Source organism: Macrosteles quadrilineatus, unplaced genomic scaffold (assembly GCF_028750875.1).
Source record: "Macrosteles quadrilineatus isolate MER2022 unplaced genomic scaffold, UCM_ALF_1.0 Scaffold_10__1_contigs__length_6754688, whole genome shotgun sequence".
Taxonomy (NCBI): Eukaryota; Metazoa; Arthropoda; class Insecta; order Hemiptera; family Cicadellidae; genus Macrosteles; species Macrosteles quadrilineatus.
In genome coordinates, this window is record NW_026542603.1 from 5,268,293 (window position 1) to 5,284,579 (window position 16,287).

General features: G+C 36.9%; 1 protein-coding gene across 1 annotated transcript; it reads left to right on the plus strand.

The window, feature by feature from the left end:
- Positions 1 to 574: 574 nt before the first annotated feature.
- LOC129004644 (proteasome subunit alpha type-7-like) lies at positions 575 to 16,287 on the plus strand. The gene is made up of 6 exons (XM_054433196.1): positions 575 to 756; positions 9,323 to 9,449; positions 10,850 to 10,963; positions 12,605 to 12,738; positions 13,432 to 13,614; positions 16,140 to 16,287. The coding sequence occupies exons 1-6, from the start codon at positions 652 to 654 to the stop codon at positions 16,227 to 16,229; spliced, it is 753 nt and encodes a 250-aa protein (XP_054289171.1). The 5' UTR covers positions 575 to 651; the 3' UTR covers positions 16,230 to 16,287.

Here is a 16,287-nt window from a genome sequence, read left to right on the forward strand (position 1 = left end):
GTTTATGTAGGCTTATTTTTAACCTTTTTGGGGGATAATCAATAATTCTTAGTTCTAATCAATTTAAATAGCAATTCTGAAGCTTTGGGCTCAGCAAAAGCTGTCTATTCTTACACAACGATCTCTATTATTTCTTACATAGAATCATTGACTAAAGATAGAATTTAATGGAGAAGTGATTATGATGGTAGTGCCAAAGTTATAAAAATGTATGAAAACAATAAGGAATTTTAAAATGTTGTGTAAAAGTACAGGTTTAAAAAAAATCAAAATAATGTATTTGCAAGTGGGTGTAAGGAATATATATTTTTTTTTATTGTGGATTTAAGTCACAATTGTGTTGCTCTATCACCCAAAAATGTTATTAATGCTAGGTCCAGACCACCCTTAGCGGGTGTCCACGTGTTATGTTTATTCATTGCCACTAATAACTTCAAGTATAATTATCAGTTTTTATACTCTATATCTAGCATGACGAGCATGACACGCTTTTTAAATGAAGCAAAACAGGAATTGGCAGCTTGAAGAAGAAGAAGAAGAAGAAGAAGAAGCAAAGGAATCAAATCAAAGTATCATCTCATCCTCTCCATGTTTTAAGGTTATAAACTGAAACAGTCTTAATTTAAAAAGCACTACCTTTTGTGGCTAATAATGGGTTCGGCAAGATACGATAGAGCTATTACAGTATTTTCACCAGATGGACATCTTCTTCAGGTGGAGTATGCCCAAGAAGCTGTGCGCAAAGGGTCAACAGCAGTAAGTGATGCTGATTAATGATGTCCTAGGCCTAAGTACCACATAGACCTATGATCAATTATTTTTAGGACTTTAGTGTTCAAATAAAACTGTGTACTCCACCGTTACTGTCTCCAGTAAACTACACCCATACTAGTTGAGGGTACAGTTTCTTAACTGGGCTATGCTAAATTGGTGTGAACCTGGCAATAACTCCAGCCATAAGTAGTGCGCGCGGCCAAAAAAATTTATTGCTGGCCGTTTTGCGGCAAAATACGTCCGCGAGCAATATTACCGATGATGCCAACAGATAGAGGACACTTTAACGGACACGACAGTATCAATATCATGTACCTGGGGGATAAGTTAAGGGGGGTAAAACCAGCAATAAGTTGTGCGCGCGCCCGAAAAAATCTATTGCTGGCCGTATTGCGGAGAAATACGTCCGCGAGCAATATTACCGATGATGCCAACAGATAGAGACACTTTAACGGACACGACAGTATCAATATCATGAACCTGGGGGATAAGTTAAGGGGGGTAAAACCAGCAATAAGTTGTGCGCGCGCCCGAAAAAATCTATTGCTGGCCGTATTGCGGAGAAATACGTCCGCGAGCAATATTACTGATGATGCCAACAGACAGAGGACACTTTAACGGACACGACAGTATCAACATCATGTACCTGGAGGATAAAATAAGGGGGGTAAAACCAGCAATAAGTAGTGCGCGCGCCCGATAAAATCTATTGCCGGCCGTATTGCGGAAAAATACGGATTTAGAATCGAATAATTTGTTAGATAAAGAGCAGCATGGTTTTCGGCAAGGGAAGTCCACAATAACTGCTGCAGTTGAATTTATTGAAAACATAATTGATGCAGTTGATAAGGGTGAAAGGGTGGTGGGTATTTTCCTTGACCTCTCCCGTGCTTTTGACAGTGTGGCACACCCTGTTTTAATTGAAAGATTAAAATCACTGGGTATTCAAGGAAAAGAGTGTGCTTGGTTTTCCTCTTATTTATGTAATAGGCATCAGTTTGTTGAAATGAAATATCTAGATTATGGTAATTATTGTAATTATTTAAGAAGCTATGTCTGTGAAGCTCAGGTGATTAAGTATGGAGTACCTCAGGGATCCATCCTGGGTCCATTACTTTTTTTGTGTTACCTGGATGGTCTGCCTAAGAGTACCAGCTTCAGTTCGATGTCACTATATGCAGATGATGCTAATTTAATTGTTAAAGGAAATTCCAGTTCTGATATTGAGCTCTCAGCCAATTTGGACTTAATGAGTATTCAAAATTTTTTAAATCAAAATAACCTTCTATTAAATACAAGCAAATCAATGATAATAAGTTTCTCCACGAAACAAAATAAAATAGCTCTGGATCCAAAAATCAAAGTTGGCAATAACATAATAAATAAAGCAAATCAGACAAAATTTTTAGGACTTTTCATTGATCGACATCTATCTTGGAATGATCATGTTGATAATGTAGTGAAAAAGATGTCATCAGGAATATATGCACTGTGGCAAATGTCAAAAATATCTGACCTTACAGTGCTAAAAACAATATATTATTCTTTAATACACTCTCATCTGGCATACGGAATTTGTATATATGGAGCTACCTCAATATATAATTTGGACAAAATTCTGATAAAACAAAAAAAAGCAATACGAATAATGTTAGGTTTAAATAGCACAGAGAGTGTCGAAAACTTATTTAAAGATCTTAAAATTTTGACAGTTTACAGTCTTTATGTCTTAGAAACAATAAAGTATGTCAAAGAACATGAAAGTGATATATTTTTTGAATCCAAGCATCATTATAATACCCGAAATAAAATTATTTTTGATAAACATAATCTGCATTTTTATAAAAACAAAACTAAATATATGGGCACCAAATTTTTTACTCAGTTGCCAAATTTAATTAGAAATGAGCAAAATTACAATAAATTTAAAAAATTGCTGAAAGAATATCTTGTTAATAAAGCTCTCTATTCTTTTTCGGAGTTTCCTTAAGTGAGGGCTCCACTACTGGTTGCCTGGGTTTTATATATAGTTTTAAATATATTGTATTTTAGCTATATAGCATGAAAGTATGGGATTTTTAGTTATATGTGACTCTATTCTGATGCTGCAATGTATTCATACGAATAAAGTTTATTTTGACTTTGACTTTGACTACGTCCGCGAGCAATATTACCGATGATGCCAACAGATAGAGGACACTTTAACGGACACGACAGTATCAACATCATGTACCTGGGGGATAAGTTTAGGGGGGTATAACCAGCAATAAGTAGTGCGCGCGCCCGATAAAATCTATTGCCGGCCGTATTGCGGAAAAATACGTCCGCGAGCAATATTACCGATGATGCCAACAGATAGAGGACACTTTAACGGACACGACAGTATCAACATCATGTACCTGGAGGATAAGTTAGAGGGGGTAAAACCAGCAATAAGTAGTGCGCGCGCCCGATAAAATCTATTGCCGGCCGTATTGCGGAAAAATACGTCCGCGAGCAATATTACCGATGATGCCAACAGATAGAGGACACTTTAACGGACACGACAGTATCAACATCATGTACCTGGGGGATAAGTTTAGGGGGGTATAACCAGCAATAAGTAGTGCGCGCCCGATAAAATCTATTGCCGGCCGTATTGCGGAAAAATACGTCCGCGAGCAATATTACCGATGATGCCAACAGATAGAGGACACTTTAACGGACACGACAGTATCATCATCATGTACCTGGGGGATAAGTTTGGGGGGGTATAACCAGCAATAAGTAGTGCGCGCGCCCGATGAAATCTATTGCTGGCCGTATTGCGGAAAAATACGTCCGCGAGCAATATTACCGATGATGCCAACAGATAGAGGACACTTTAACGGACACGACAGTATCAACATCATGTACCTGGGGGATAAGTTTAGGGGGGTATAACCAGCAATAAGTAGTGCGCGCGCCCGATGAAATCTATTGCTGGCCGTATTGCGGAAAAATACGTCCGCGAGCAATATTACCGATGATGCCAACAGATAGAGGACACTTTAACGGACACGACAGTATCAACATCATGTACCTGGGGGATAAGTTTAGGGGGGTATAACCAGCAATAAGTAGTGCGCGCGCCCGATAAAATCTATTGCCGGCCGTATTGCGGAAAAATACGTCCGCGAGCAATATTACCGATGATGCCAACAGATAGAGGACACTTTAACGGACACGACAGTATCAACATCATGTACCTTAGGGATAAGTAAAGGGGGGTATAACCAGCAATAAGTATTGCAATAAGTAGCGGCTAAGCGACTACATAGAACATAGCTACTGTGCACTGGTTCTAGTATAACAGACAATGAATAATGGTTAGTGCAGCAATGGTATAGCAATTGTTAGTACAGTTCTGAAATACAATCAAATGAAAGCGTGTTAGTTAGTAAAGAAGCCAGCAAAAAATTACAATCACTCTAATAAATCAACTATTTTCTTTTACTCCCATAAATCAAATATCTCACAGCTGAATTGCTGCTACAGTAACTATCGGTTACCCACGGGCTCCACCCCTGTTACTACAATAGTATTAATAAAACTATTGATTGGTTAAGTTAAGATGAAATAAACAAAACAGAATACAGTAATGGTAATGCAAACAAATAATAACAGCTGAGGTATTTTTAACATTAGGTAAATGGAAAGTTCCCTTTGGAAAGCAATTACGACCTTATAGGGCAGTTTATGAAATAATGAATAATTTTGCGCAAGGTTTCTCGTCATGACGAACATTTTAAGTATATGGTTTATGGGGGTGTGACTTGTAGTTTTATCAAAAGTTCATGGGTACTTTTGACTTTATACATAGATTACAATAAACATTGACTACAAACTAAACACCACACATCATTTTAGGTAACACCGTGTTCTCACGGACCTACGCGATAACAAAACGAATTTGAAAAAACACCTTGCTGTCGACTTGACTGTCGACTCCGGCCCATCGATGTAGTTATTATACATCGATGCTCCCGCCTCGCCGTCGCCGACCCCGACTGCGACTCAGACTCACTGTCTAGTCTAGTGTCTAGTATCTCGGCTCGGCGAGCGCCGCGCACATCCAGCGCTGTACCCCGGCTGTACCCTGCGCAGGCGCGGGCGACTGATGCGCGGCCCGGCGGTGAACCACAAGATCAGCTGTTTCTGAACTAGTGTCATCTGCTAATTTGTTATGTTTACATTTTGGAACATAACTTCGGTGAATTGGGGAGGCGATTCTGCTAGTAAGGTTTTAGTTTGATTATAAATATTAACAAACTATTATAAATATTATAAATACTAACTTAGTTACTTGTATAACTGTGTGGGAAGAGGTTTAACACCAGAAAACCTAGTACAGTATATATTAGGAACGGCAATGCCTCTCCTCCAAACTTCACGTTATCTGCCCACATATACTGCCACATATATACCCACAGATACTGTCGTGTTCGTTAAAGTGTCCTCTATCTGTTGGCATCATTGGTAATATTGCTCGCGGACGTATTTTTCCGCAATACGGCCAGCAATAGATTTCATCGGGCGCGCGCACTACTTATTGCTGGTTATACCCCCCTAAACTTATCCCCCAGGTACATGATATTGATACTGTCGTGTCCGTTAAAGTGTCCTCTATCTGTTGGCATCATCGGTAATATTGCTCGCGGACGTATTTCTGCGCAATACGGCCAGCAATAGATTTCATCGGTCGCGCGCACAACTTATTGCTGGTTTTACCCCCCCTAACTTATCCCCCAGGTACATGATATTGATACTGTCGTGTCCGTTAAAGTGTCCTCTATCTGTTGGCATCATCGGTAATATTGCTCGCGGACGTATTTCTCCGCAATACGGCCAGCAATAGATTTTATCCGGCGCGCGCACTACTTATTGCTGGTTTTAACCCCTTTATTTTATCCCCCAGGTACATGATATAGATACTGTCGTGTCCGTTAAAGTGTCCTCTATCTGTTGGAATCATCGGTTATATTGCTCGCGGACGTATTTTTCCGCAATACGGCCAGCAATAGATTTCATCGGGCGCGCGCACTACTTATTGCTGGTTTTACCCCCCTTATTTTATCCTCCAGGTACATGATGTTGATACTGTCGTGTCCGTTAAAGTGTTCTCTATCTGTTGGCATCATCGGTAATATTGTTCGCGGACGTATTTCTCCGCAATACGGCCAGCAATAGATTTTTTCGGGCGCGCGCACAACTTATTGCTGGTTTTACCCCCCTTAACTTATCCCCCAGGTACATGATATTGATACTGTCGTGTCCGTTAAAGTGTCCTCTATCTGTTGGCATCATCGGTAATATTGCTCGCGGACGTATTTTTCCGCAATACGGCCAGCAATAGATTTCATCGGGCGCGCGCACTACTTATTGCTGGTTATACCCCCCTAAACTTATCCCCCAGGTACATGATGTTGATACTGTCGTGTCCGTTAAAGTGTCCTCTATCTGTTGGCATCATCGGTAATATTGCTCGCGGACGTATTTTTCCGCAATACGGCCAGCAATAGATTTTATCGGGCGCGCGCACTACTTATTGCTGGTTATACCCCCCTAAACCTACCCCCAGGTACATGATGTTGATACTGTCGTGTCCGTTAAAGTGTCCTCTATCTGTTGGCATCATCGGTAATATTGCTCGCGGACGTATTTTTCCGCAATACGGCCGGCAATAGATTTTATCGGGCGCGCGCACTACTTATTGCTGGTTTTACCCCCCTTATTTTATCCTCCAGGTACATGATGTTGATACTGTCGTGTCCGTTAAAGTGTCCTCTATCTGTTGGCATCATCGGTAATATTGCTCGCGGACGTATTTCTCCGCAATACGGCCAGCAATAGATTTTTTGGCCGCGCGCACTACTTATGGCTGGAGTTATTGCCAGGTTCACACAAGTCTATGCTAATATCGATTGAAACTATCGATTAGATTAGTAAACCTTCATGCGATTTTTTCACCATCAGCATGTTTGGTTGGTTAGGTTAGGTTATGATGGTTTAATTTTATAATAGATATATTGGCTGCACTTTACTTGACGTCCTACACTCATTCGATTGTTTTTTTTCGATTCGATATTTTCATTCGATTGTTTCATTCCATATATCGTTTGGTTAGTTAGGTTAGGTTAACCTTACCTAACTAACCAAACGATATATCGAATGAAGCAATCGATTAATCGATATATTGATCGATATTTTCATTCGAATGAGTGTAGGACGTCAAGTAAAGTGCAGCCGATATATTTAAAAATATCGATTATTAAATCAATATTTTCAATTTGATAATTTCAATCGATTAGCATAGCCCATCTAAGAAACTGTACCCCTTCTAGTTGATATAGGGTACCAGGAATTGAACCATCTCTCCCACACCTCAGTCCGAGACGCTAACGGAGAACAAAGCTAGCAATACACCCATTTGTCTTATTTGCAGAGGTATAAGTATAAGGGTGAAAAAGGCGGTGCCTGTGACCCTGCGTTTTTCAGGGGTCCCGCGCAGTCGTATTTCAGATATTAACCCTCCAAGTGTCTCTAGTTTTGGTCTTAATGTTTGCTCATTTATTGCGCAATCGCAGGGTTTAATTAAAATGTATCTTAGAAAAACAATGTACAGTATACTGTTTTATACATCATTTTGTTTGGAAAATTATGGGCTTCAATGTAACATATAAAACATATAAAAAAAATGTTCAACAATTTTTGTGGGGTTAACATTTCTCAAAAATTATAAAATAAATGAAAAAAAATTATGTTGCGCGCTCAATTGTTATAATTTATAGGTCTACAAATATTTTAAAATAGCCACTTTGTTCAGAATTTTATGAGGATTCCAAAAATATAATAATATTTAAGGAAGTAGATTTGCAAATAAAAAAGTTGGGGGCAAAAAACAGATTTCGGTACATAGCGTTTAGCTAAGAATGCATAGCCTAACCATAGCTAGGAATCTGGCCGATAATTTACATCAATATAAATCAAAACCTACTTCTTCAGGATCATCAACCAGCCCTTCAAAATCACTTAAATCTTCTTATAATGCACCACGTAACTTATATCATTACTGTTGATTTTTAACACTAAAATAACGATAAACGTAATAAAACACATCAGTCATCGGTGCGAGGTTAACCAAGCTGTTTACAAATACGCTTGTCAGCTGTCTGCTACAATTATGATCGGCTCGAGAAAAAAAAGCGCTTAGAGACAGACCTTGGGAGAAAGCTTAGAATCTGCCAAAAAAAACGATACCTAACTCGATCAAGTTCAATCCGATTTAGTCAGTCATAGAGCCTTCGCCGTAAACAGTGTTTGTAAGTGGCAAAAGCGACACAAAACACTACACAAAGTGTGTTATGAGTCGCTTTTACGACACATAACACTCGGAGGGTTAAGAGAGGCCCGCTATTGAACTTTGCCTTAGGCCCCGCAATCTCTAGGGCCTCTACTGCTTATTTGACTTGCATTCTTACATCTCCCTTTTCTGAAAGAGGGTACCTAGTTATTATTAAGGAGAGTACATAAACTGTTGTAGTTTGCTTGTTTATAATTAGGCTACCGTACCTATATTTTAATGAAACATGGCAAATTTATTTATTTTAAACTAAGCTATTAATCCATTAATAACAATTTACTTTATTACTCTCCCTGTAGCAGCAAACCTAGGTACTCATGAAACCTTATGTTATTGAAATTGATTTAAGTTAATTGAGAATCAAATCAGGGAAATGGAAACTCACTTAATCTACAGGTTTGCTGTGGTTATTTTGGCAATTCCATGAAATGCAGAGACGGTATAGTGCAAACTGTGATTGCAAGGATAATGAATAGGTTGCTGCAGATCTCTAGAGGGAGTTGAAAACACCAAACACTGACATTTTTTTATTATTTTAGTTATTAATGGCCGACATTTTGAAACGTCTTGATCAAACTCGACCATTGATAACCTGTGCCGAGATAATGTATTCAAGTAGGCCGACTTTATATGCCAAATTTCATTAAAATCGTTTCAGGCATTTGAGTTTTATAACCAATTCATGGCGACCCAGCATCCTTTTATAGCCGCCATCTTGATGACGTCATTATGGATGACAGAGGTCCTTAAAAATTGGGGTCTGGGCGGTTTTATTTATTTATTTATTTATTTTACCTTCCAACGGTCAAGAACCAATTTACAATATGTTGTATAGATGACTTAATCTAACTTAAACATATACATACAAAAATAATTTTTTACAATGACATGCAGTAAGTAAATACAATTTGAGCAGTATCAAAATAGACGTACACAAAGCAGAACTTTTAGGTTTTAGGTTCAGGAACTTGTATAGGCCTACTAAGAAAAATATAACCACCTAAAGTTGCAGCCTCCCCGCCAGAACTGAAATTTTCTGCCACTATATGCAAACAACTATACAACCCCACTATAGATAGCATAATAATTTCCTTCTTAAATAAAACACTTTCTACTTAGACTGCAATGCTAGTTTGACCGTCCAGCTAATTATATTTCCAATGGCAGGTGGGGGTAAGAGGAGCCGACGTAGTTGTCCTTGGAGTTGAAAAAAAATCTGTTGCGAAATTGCAAGAAGAAAGGACCGTGAGGAAAATTTGTCTTTTGGATGATCATGTTGTTATGGCTTTTGCAGGTAGGTATTGTAATAGTTTTCATTTTTGACCAACCATAGACCTATTCAATGAGAAATTGACATATAAATGACCGTCAACATAAATAAATGTGGTTTCCTCTTAATTTACCAAGTCAAGTTAATGTGTTTCTTATTTAGACCTCATAAGTGAATCTGTTTTAATTTCTATGTTAGGGTAGCTAATTGGATAAGCTAAGTTACTGTACTGTATGTTTCTTTGTAAAATGCTGTCTTGTACCGAGTAGGATATTCCTTTAAACAACATAGGCCTACCACTGGATTTCAGTAATGTATATTACAATTTTGTTTTAATTCAATAAGAGCCTCTAATTAACTTAATACCATTGTATGAATGTGAAAGGTTAGTTTTATAAACAGGATTTTTCTGTTATCGTTTACAATGGAATTTGAAACACAGGTTCTTTACTGATACATAGATACATAGATGTGTACAACAGCACCTAGAGATTTCTTAAGGATTCAACTGTAGGGCTTTAATTCTCTGGCCTTTTAAAAGACTTTCTTAGTAAAAGCATCTTCTTTTGTAAACTGATATCCTAATATCTGCACAATCGTTTTTCTAAACATTTAAAATGACTAGGCCTAACTTTTTTATTGTTAATTTGTAACTTTATAAACATCTAAGTATTTTAATTGAGAAGTGATGCGTAAATACAATTCAAACATTAGTTGCCATGACGACAAGAGACCAAATGTTTCTAGTAGTCCTGAATGCATTATCGCTTTAACATTAAATTATAGGCTATCTGCACTGAAAATATAAAAAAAAAATGGCAAGTTTAAGAACATGTTGGTACTTTTCGGTTATACCGACCACACCTTGACTTTCTGATAGATGTGACAGACCATATTTTTCTTACGAACAAATAAACTTACAACCTAGCCTAAGGTACCGACAATTAACCCTGGGACTGCCCTGGCCTGATTAATACAGAATTGCTCGGTGCCCTGGCAATTTTGGCCATTTTGCAGAGGTTATTTAACAGTTCGCAGTACCTAAAGTACTGTTGATAACCTTGTCATATTCATACTTGTTTTGTTCAGAAAAGAAAGGAGATTGAAATATAAAGAATCCCTGTTGGTGGGTTGTTTGCTAAATGTGAAAAATAAAAAAAAATTCAAATGTTTTGAATAATTTTCAAAAGCAGAGGAAAACTAAAATTAGTTATTCAAAGTTAGATATAATTTTTGTACTTTACTATAATATAGGTAATAAATATTACACATAGTTTGTTTCAAATTACATATTTCTCGGTGATTTCAGAATCATATAAGATTCATGCTGAAATAATGTATATAATATAGTGGACAGCTATATAATCCTAACCTTTAAAATCTAGTAAAGCGATTAACTGTTTAATAGTATCAATTTATTCCAGGACTAACGGCGGATGCTCGAATATTGATAAATAGAGCGCAAGTGGAGTGTCAATCGCACAAACTGACAGTGGAAGATCCTGTGACATTGGAGTACATTACTCGATATATTGCAGGTGAGTCAATTTGTTATTGGTTTGACAGTTGTATAAACACACCAATGTTGATGTTACCAATATGAGTGAGTACCAAAAGAAGATATAGTCGATTTACACATACCTACTAAATGTCAATGACAGTACGCTAAAGTTTTCGAGTCACATTGGCAAAATTCACAATAGGCTTAGAAGCACTAGTGCTTTCCTTCCTCGTACGCTCTCCTGTTATCAAGACAGACACGTCCTTCTACAGCTTATTACGTCCTTGTTTACCTATTTTATTGCACATTGAGTGCAAACGAATGATTTCGTTTGGGGTAACAACAGACTTCAAACTAACTGTATTCAAACTACAAAAAAGAGCCGTAAAATGAATCTTCAACCTCAAATATAGTTAGTCTTGTGGATCCGTTTTTCGTGCAAATAATATGCTGACTGTCCCATCATTTTTTTTATCTATGTCTTAAAACAACAACAAACTAATATTTCATATTTTTGTCTGTCACCCACTACAACTTTAATTTAAGGAAAAACTTGACTTATCCATCCCACTATCCCTTACCACTTATAAAAACCAATCTTTCTCCATGTGTGTTTGTCTATTTACAGTAGACTCCCTCTTATCCGGACACCTATTAACGGGTCATCGGTTTAACCGGACTACACTCGGCGGAAATGACATCTCTTTAACCGGACAATTTTTATCAGTACAGTACATTGGTTTAACCGGACTAGATCGGCAGGAAGTGGGCTGTACTGAAACGACTGTTCTCGTGGGGAAGATTTGAGACCAGTGATCACGTGTCTAAATACAATGCTCTCCTAAATTTAAGTTGAATATCACAGTAATTGGTCCGTTTTAACGAGTTTTTGGGTATGTCGGCTTAACCGGAAAAACCGTTATCCTGACTGGCCTCGGTCCTGAGAGTCCGGATAAGAGGGAGTCTACTGTAATTCCTTTCCTGATTCAATCAAAAGTAAAAATGATTTTTAAATATCGAAGCATGGTTTGAGGGAACATTTAGTTGATAGGTAATTCTACAGTGTTTCCTCATTTTTTAATGAAATAAGTATGTAGGTACCTTTTGAAGTTTGTCTCTTTGTTTTAAGTGGTCTGATTGTACTACCTCTGTTTAGTTTTAGTAACTTTTTCCCTGTACTTACTTTACTATATTCGTGTCAATAAAAAGTTCTGATTCTGATCCATAGGCTACATTTCAATGAGTAGGACGAGTTGTTAGCTTAGTGGTTGTTGCAAACTTAGGTGTAAGAGGGACTTGTTTTTTTTCCCGTTCTAGGGAACTACTTTCCCATAAAGTGTTTGAGTTTCTTCCATATAAAATTCTGCTGTTTTGACCCTTGAAAAAAAGAAAAAAATTTGAGCACTATCTAACATAAAGTACGACACTGTTTGTTTATAGGGTTAACATTTTATACACCAAACAAAACGATTCCATTTTTTAATGAAAGAAAAAATATCTTGTGCAGTGTTAGAACATTTGATCTTTCAAATACAAGCTTATTAAACCTTATTCAATTTCACTATTTACGAATAAGAGGTAATCAGAATTAAATATTGATCAGTAAAATGATAATGAAATGTATGAACCTTTGTTAATGTGTTAGTTACCAAATTACTAAACTGTTTTAACTTTACAGGATTAAAGCAGAAATACACCCAAAGTAACGGGAGACGACCGTTTGGCATTTCTTGTCTGATTGCTGGATTTGACTACGACGGCAAACCTCATCTCTACCAAACTGAGCCTTCTGGCATCTACTATGAGTGGAAGGTAGATTAATTATGCTATGTCTCAATGTAACTATGGTTTTACTAGACTGTACCAAACCCCATGGGGAAACTGAAAGATTTCTGATTTATTTAGTTACTGTACCTTCTTTTGTAGCCTTTGTTTTTTCAGCTATCCTTGTATTTTCTCCAATACATTTTGCCAAGGAGTTTCGCAGCAGTTGCCATCATCAGCAGCATCTGCAGTAGGATGTTCTTTTTACACTATTAGGCCTACACAGAATTATGTGGCATATTGTTCAATAAGTCTGTGGCGCAGCATCCTCACGAGGGTGCATAGGGTCGTGGGCACAGACGTGCGAAGAACACTTGTGATTGTGCACAATGTTTGTTTTAATTCTCTGTCCTACTGTCTTTACCTAATGAATGTTGTACTGCTTAGTTCTGTATATTTATTGTAAAAAGAACATGCTACAATCTCCTCAGAAGATGTCACACTGATGCTCCTTGGTGAAATATTAAAGAAAATACAAGAATTTGTGCAAGAACAAAGACTACAAGACAAAGTACTGTAACTAAATAAACATTAAGGGTATATGAGGGGATTCTCGTTTGGATATGAATATTAGAGAATTAAGTATTGGCTTTGAGAATAAAAATTTCTGATTTAGACTATCACTACTACCATAAGCATTCTTCAATCCGTATATTATATATTTTCAAAACTGTGTCGTAGGCTAATGCGACTGGTCGAAGTGCCAAGACTGTGAGGGAGTTTCTAGAGAAGCACTGGACAGTGGATGATGTCGCAACAGAGAAAGGCACTGTAAAGCTGGCCATCAAAGCCTTGCTGGAGGTGGTCCAGTCAGGACGCAAGAACCTGGAGATAGCTGTGATGCGGAGAGGCCAGCCTATGCAGGTAACAGACTTTGGTGGTTCGATTCAATTTCAATAATCTTCATTCTTTGAGTAGCCTCAACCATTATCATACACGCATCATCATACACGTCATTATATACGTTGGTGACTGGTGCAAATAAAATTTGTGCATTTAAGTCTTATAAACTATTTCCTTTTGTATTCCTACTAATTTGTGTGTAAAATTATAAAAAACTTAATGATAATCTATGGTGTCCCTTGAAGAGGTTGCTGTTTCTGGATTAATTTTCTAAACATGTTGAATATGCTGCAAACTTTCAACACCACAGCTGCAATAAACATATGTACAAAAAACTACCCCCGTTCCACATGATTCCAACCAATCAGAACAAAATGGCGGAATTATGGTGCGTTTTAGCGAATTTCCCTTTGAGGAAGTAACTATTACCGTAGGTCTCATAGTAAGTCCATGGCCCGGGACCGATTTTCTTTTTCATTTTGATGTCCCCAGAGGCCAAAAACATAATTTCTTTCAAATTATATATATCTATCTATATATATGTGTAAGGCGGTGATAAATTTGAACGAGTTTGCAAACCAGTATGATCGGACCATGGGAATGGGGTTTGACGGGGGTTTAATGGATTAAAAATGGGATTTATCAATTTTTCTCCAGACCTTTTTAAAGAGCTTAAAAAACAAATAATTTGGTATATCAAAGTGTTTTTGTACGGTGATTGGATACAATAAAAATTCCAAAAATTGTTAAATTTAAAATTCCCATGTTATACTTATGGAGAATATTGTGTAAAATGTATTTGGCTTGTTTATGAATATATATTTTGATCAAACTTGGCGGATTTATTTATTTCATACTAAGCTATTGATATTTTAACTAAAAAAAAACACACTTTATTAGTTTCCCTGTAGCAGCTAACCTAGGTAGGCTACTTGTTAAAACGTTCAGTGCGGCAGGCATTCCAACAGGCGCTCGCCAATGGCGGCGAGGCCCAGGCAAAGTCCCAGCGCGGTACCATAACAGCGAACGCAATTGGCATTCAAATATTTCAATCTGACAAATAATAAAAGAGCAGTGGTGATTGTACTGCACTAGCCCGAGATTGGACGTAGTTCCCTAAAACACCCAAAGGTAGCAGCACTGCTTGGATCTGTGAGTTGCTTTGTAATATGGCTTGAAGAGAAAAAATCCCCGAAACCAGAACAAAAGCATTGTCAGACGGGATTTTACGGGAAGTTTTAGTACCAACCTACACCAAAATAAAGCTCACATTCTAAGCTAAAGGCTAGCAACGATTTTAACATTCCCCGGCAATTTGGCTGAGCTCATACTGAACTAATGTAGTGGGGGTTGCGCAACTACATCAATTGATGTAGTGAGCACTGAACGTGTTAAACAATAAACATAAAGGTTAATTTAATAGATTAATTGAAAATCAATCCAGGTAAATGGAAATTTGCTTAGTCGGCAGGTTTGCTGCAGCAAGGGTATTTGTTAAGTAATTTAATTTCTAAAATCATTTGAAATCAGTTCTCGGTTGTTTTACAGTGTTATGCGAGTAAGTAAAATTAAAGTAATCAAAGAGATAGGATAGTGGTGCTCATAGGCTAGTCAAAATACGGTCCAACATCAAACTTAAGGTAATAGAAATAAAATATATGGGATTTTGTCAACAAAGGTATACATAACATCATACTAAAAATATAAATCGAGAAAAATCAAAGTGATGGAAAGCCGCCATTTTGGAAAAAAACTTTGTCATATTGGATTTATGTGAGCTTTTAGTAAAACAGCAATAGTTTGACAACTAACTCTTACTAAACAAATCTTACGAAAAAAATTTTTGAAATTTGGTATTGTTTTAATTTAAAGCTGTCTTATTTAAACGATACAATATTTAATTAAATGGTATAAAAGTTGGTATTATCTTAAAGTAGACTTAATGAGGAGATTAAGACAAACCGCAGATTTTTAAGACGCTTAGTTGTCAAACTATTGCAGTTTTACTAAAAGCTCACATAAATCCAATATGGCGGATGTTTTTTTTTTTTTTTTTTTTTTTCAAAAATGGTAGCTTTCCGCCTAATTGATTTTTCTTGCTTTTAGTATGATGGTATGGACACCTTTGTTGACAAAATCCCACATATTTCATTTCTATTCTTAAGTTTGATGTTGTGCTTATTTTGACTCTAGATTGACTAGCCTATCAGTTGCTAACAGGGACTTGCGAGTTTGTTGGAGAATATTAATGGTCCTATGGTGTAAATATTTTATATCAATAATATTTGGGTGTATTTTAATAAATAAAAAAAAAATAATTTTGTTTAAAATTCAAATTTTTGATTGTCTTTTTAAAAACTGTTGGTAAATGACATAGTACATGGTCAACACAGTACGGTACACACACAGCAATAACTTGATAAGCCTGTTTACTATTAGAAAATTTACTCAGGCAATATTTTCTTACTGAGTTACTAAATAAAATTTATTGTGTTTTGTTATATTAGGTTTGTACGCCTAGATTGTAAATTTTTGTTTCTTTGTAGATGTTGAACGCTGATGAAATTGAGGAATACGTCACAGAAATCGAAAAAGAGAAGGAAGAGGAAGCCGAAAAGAAGAAGCAGAAGAAATAATTGTTCACAAACTTAATTTTACATTACGCTGTTCCAATACATTTTCTATAATATTCAA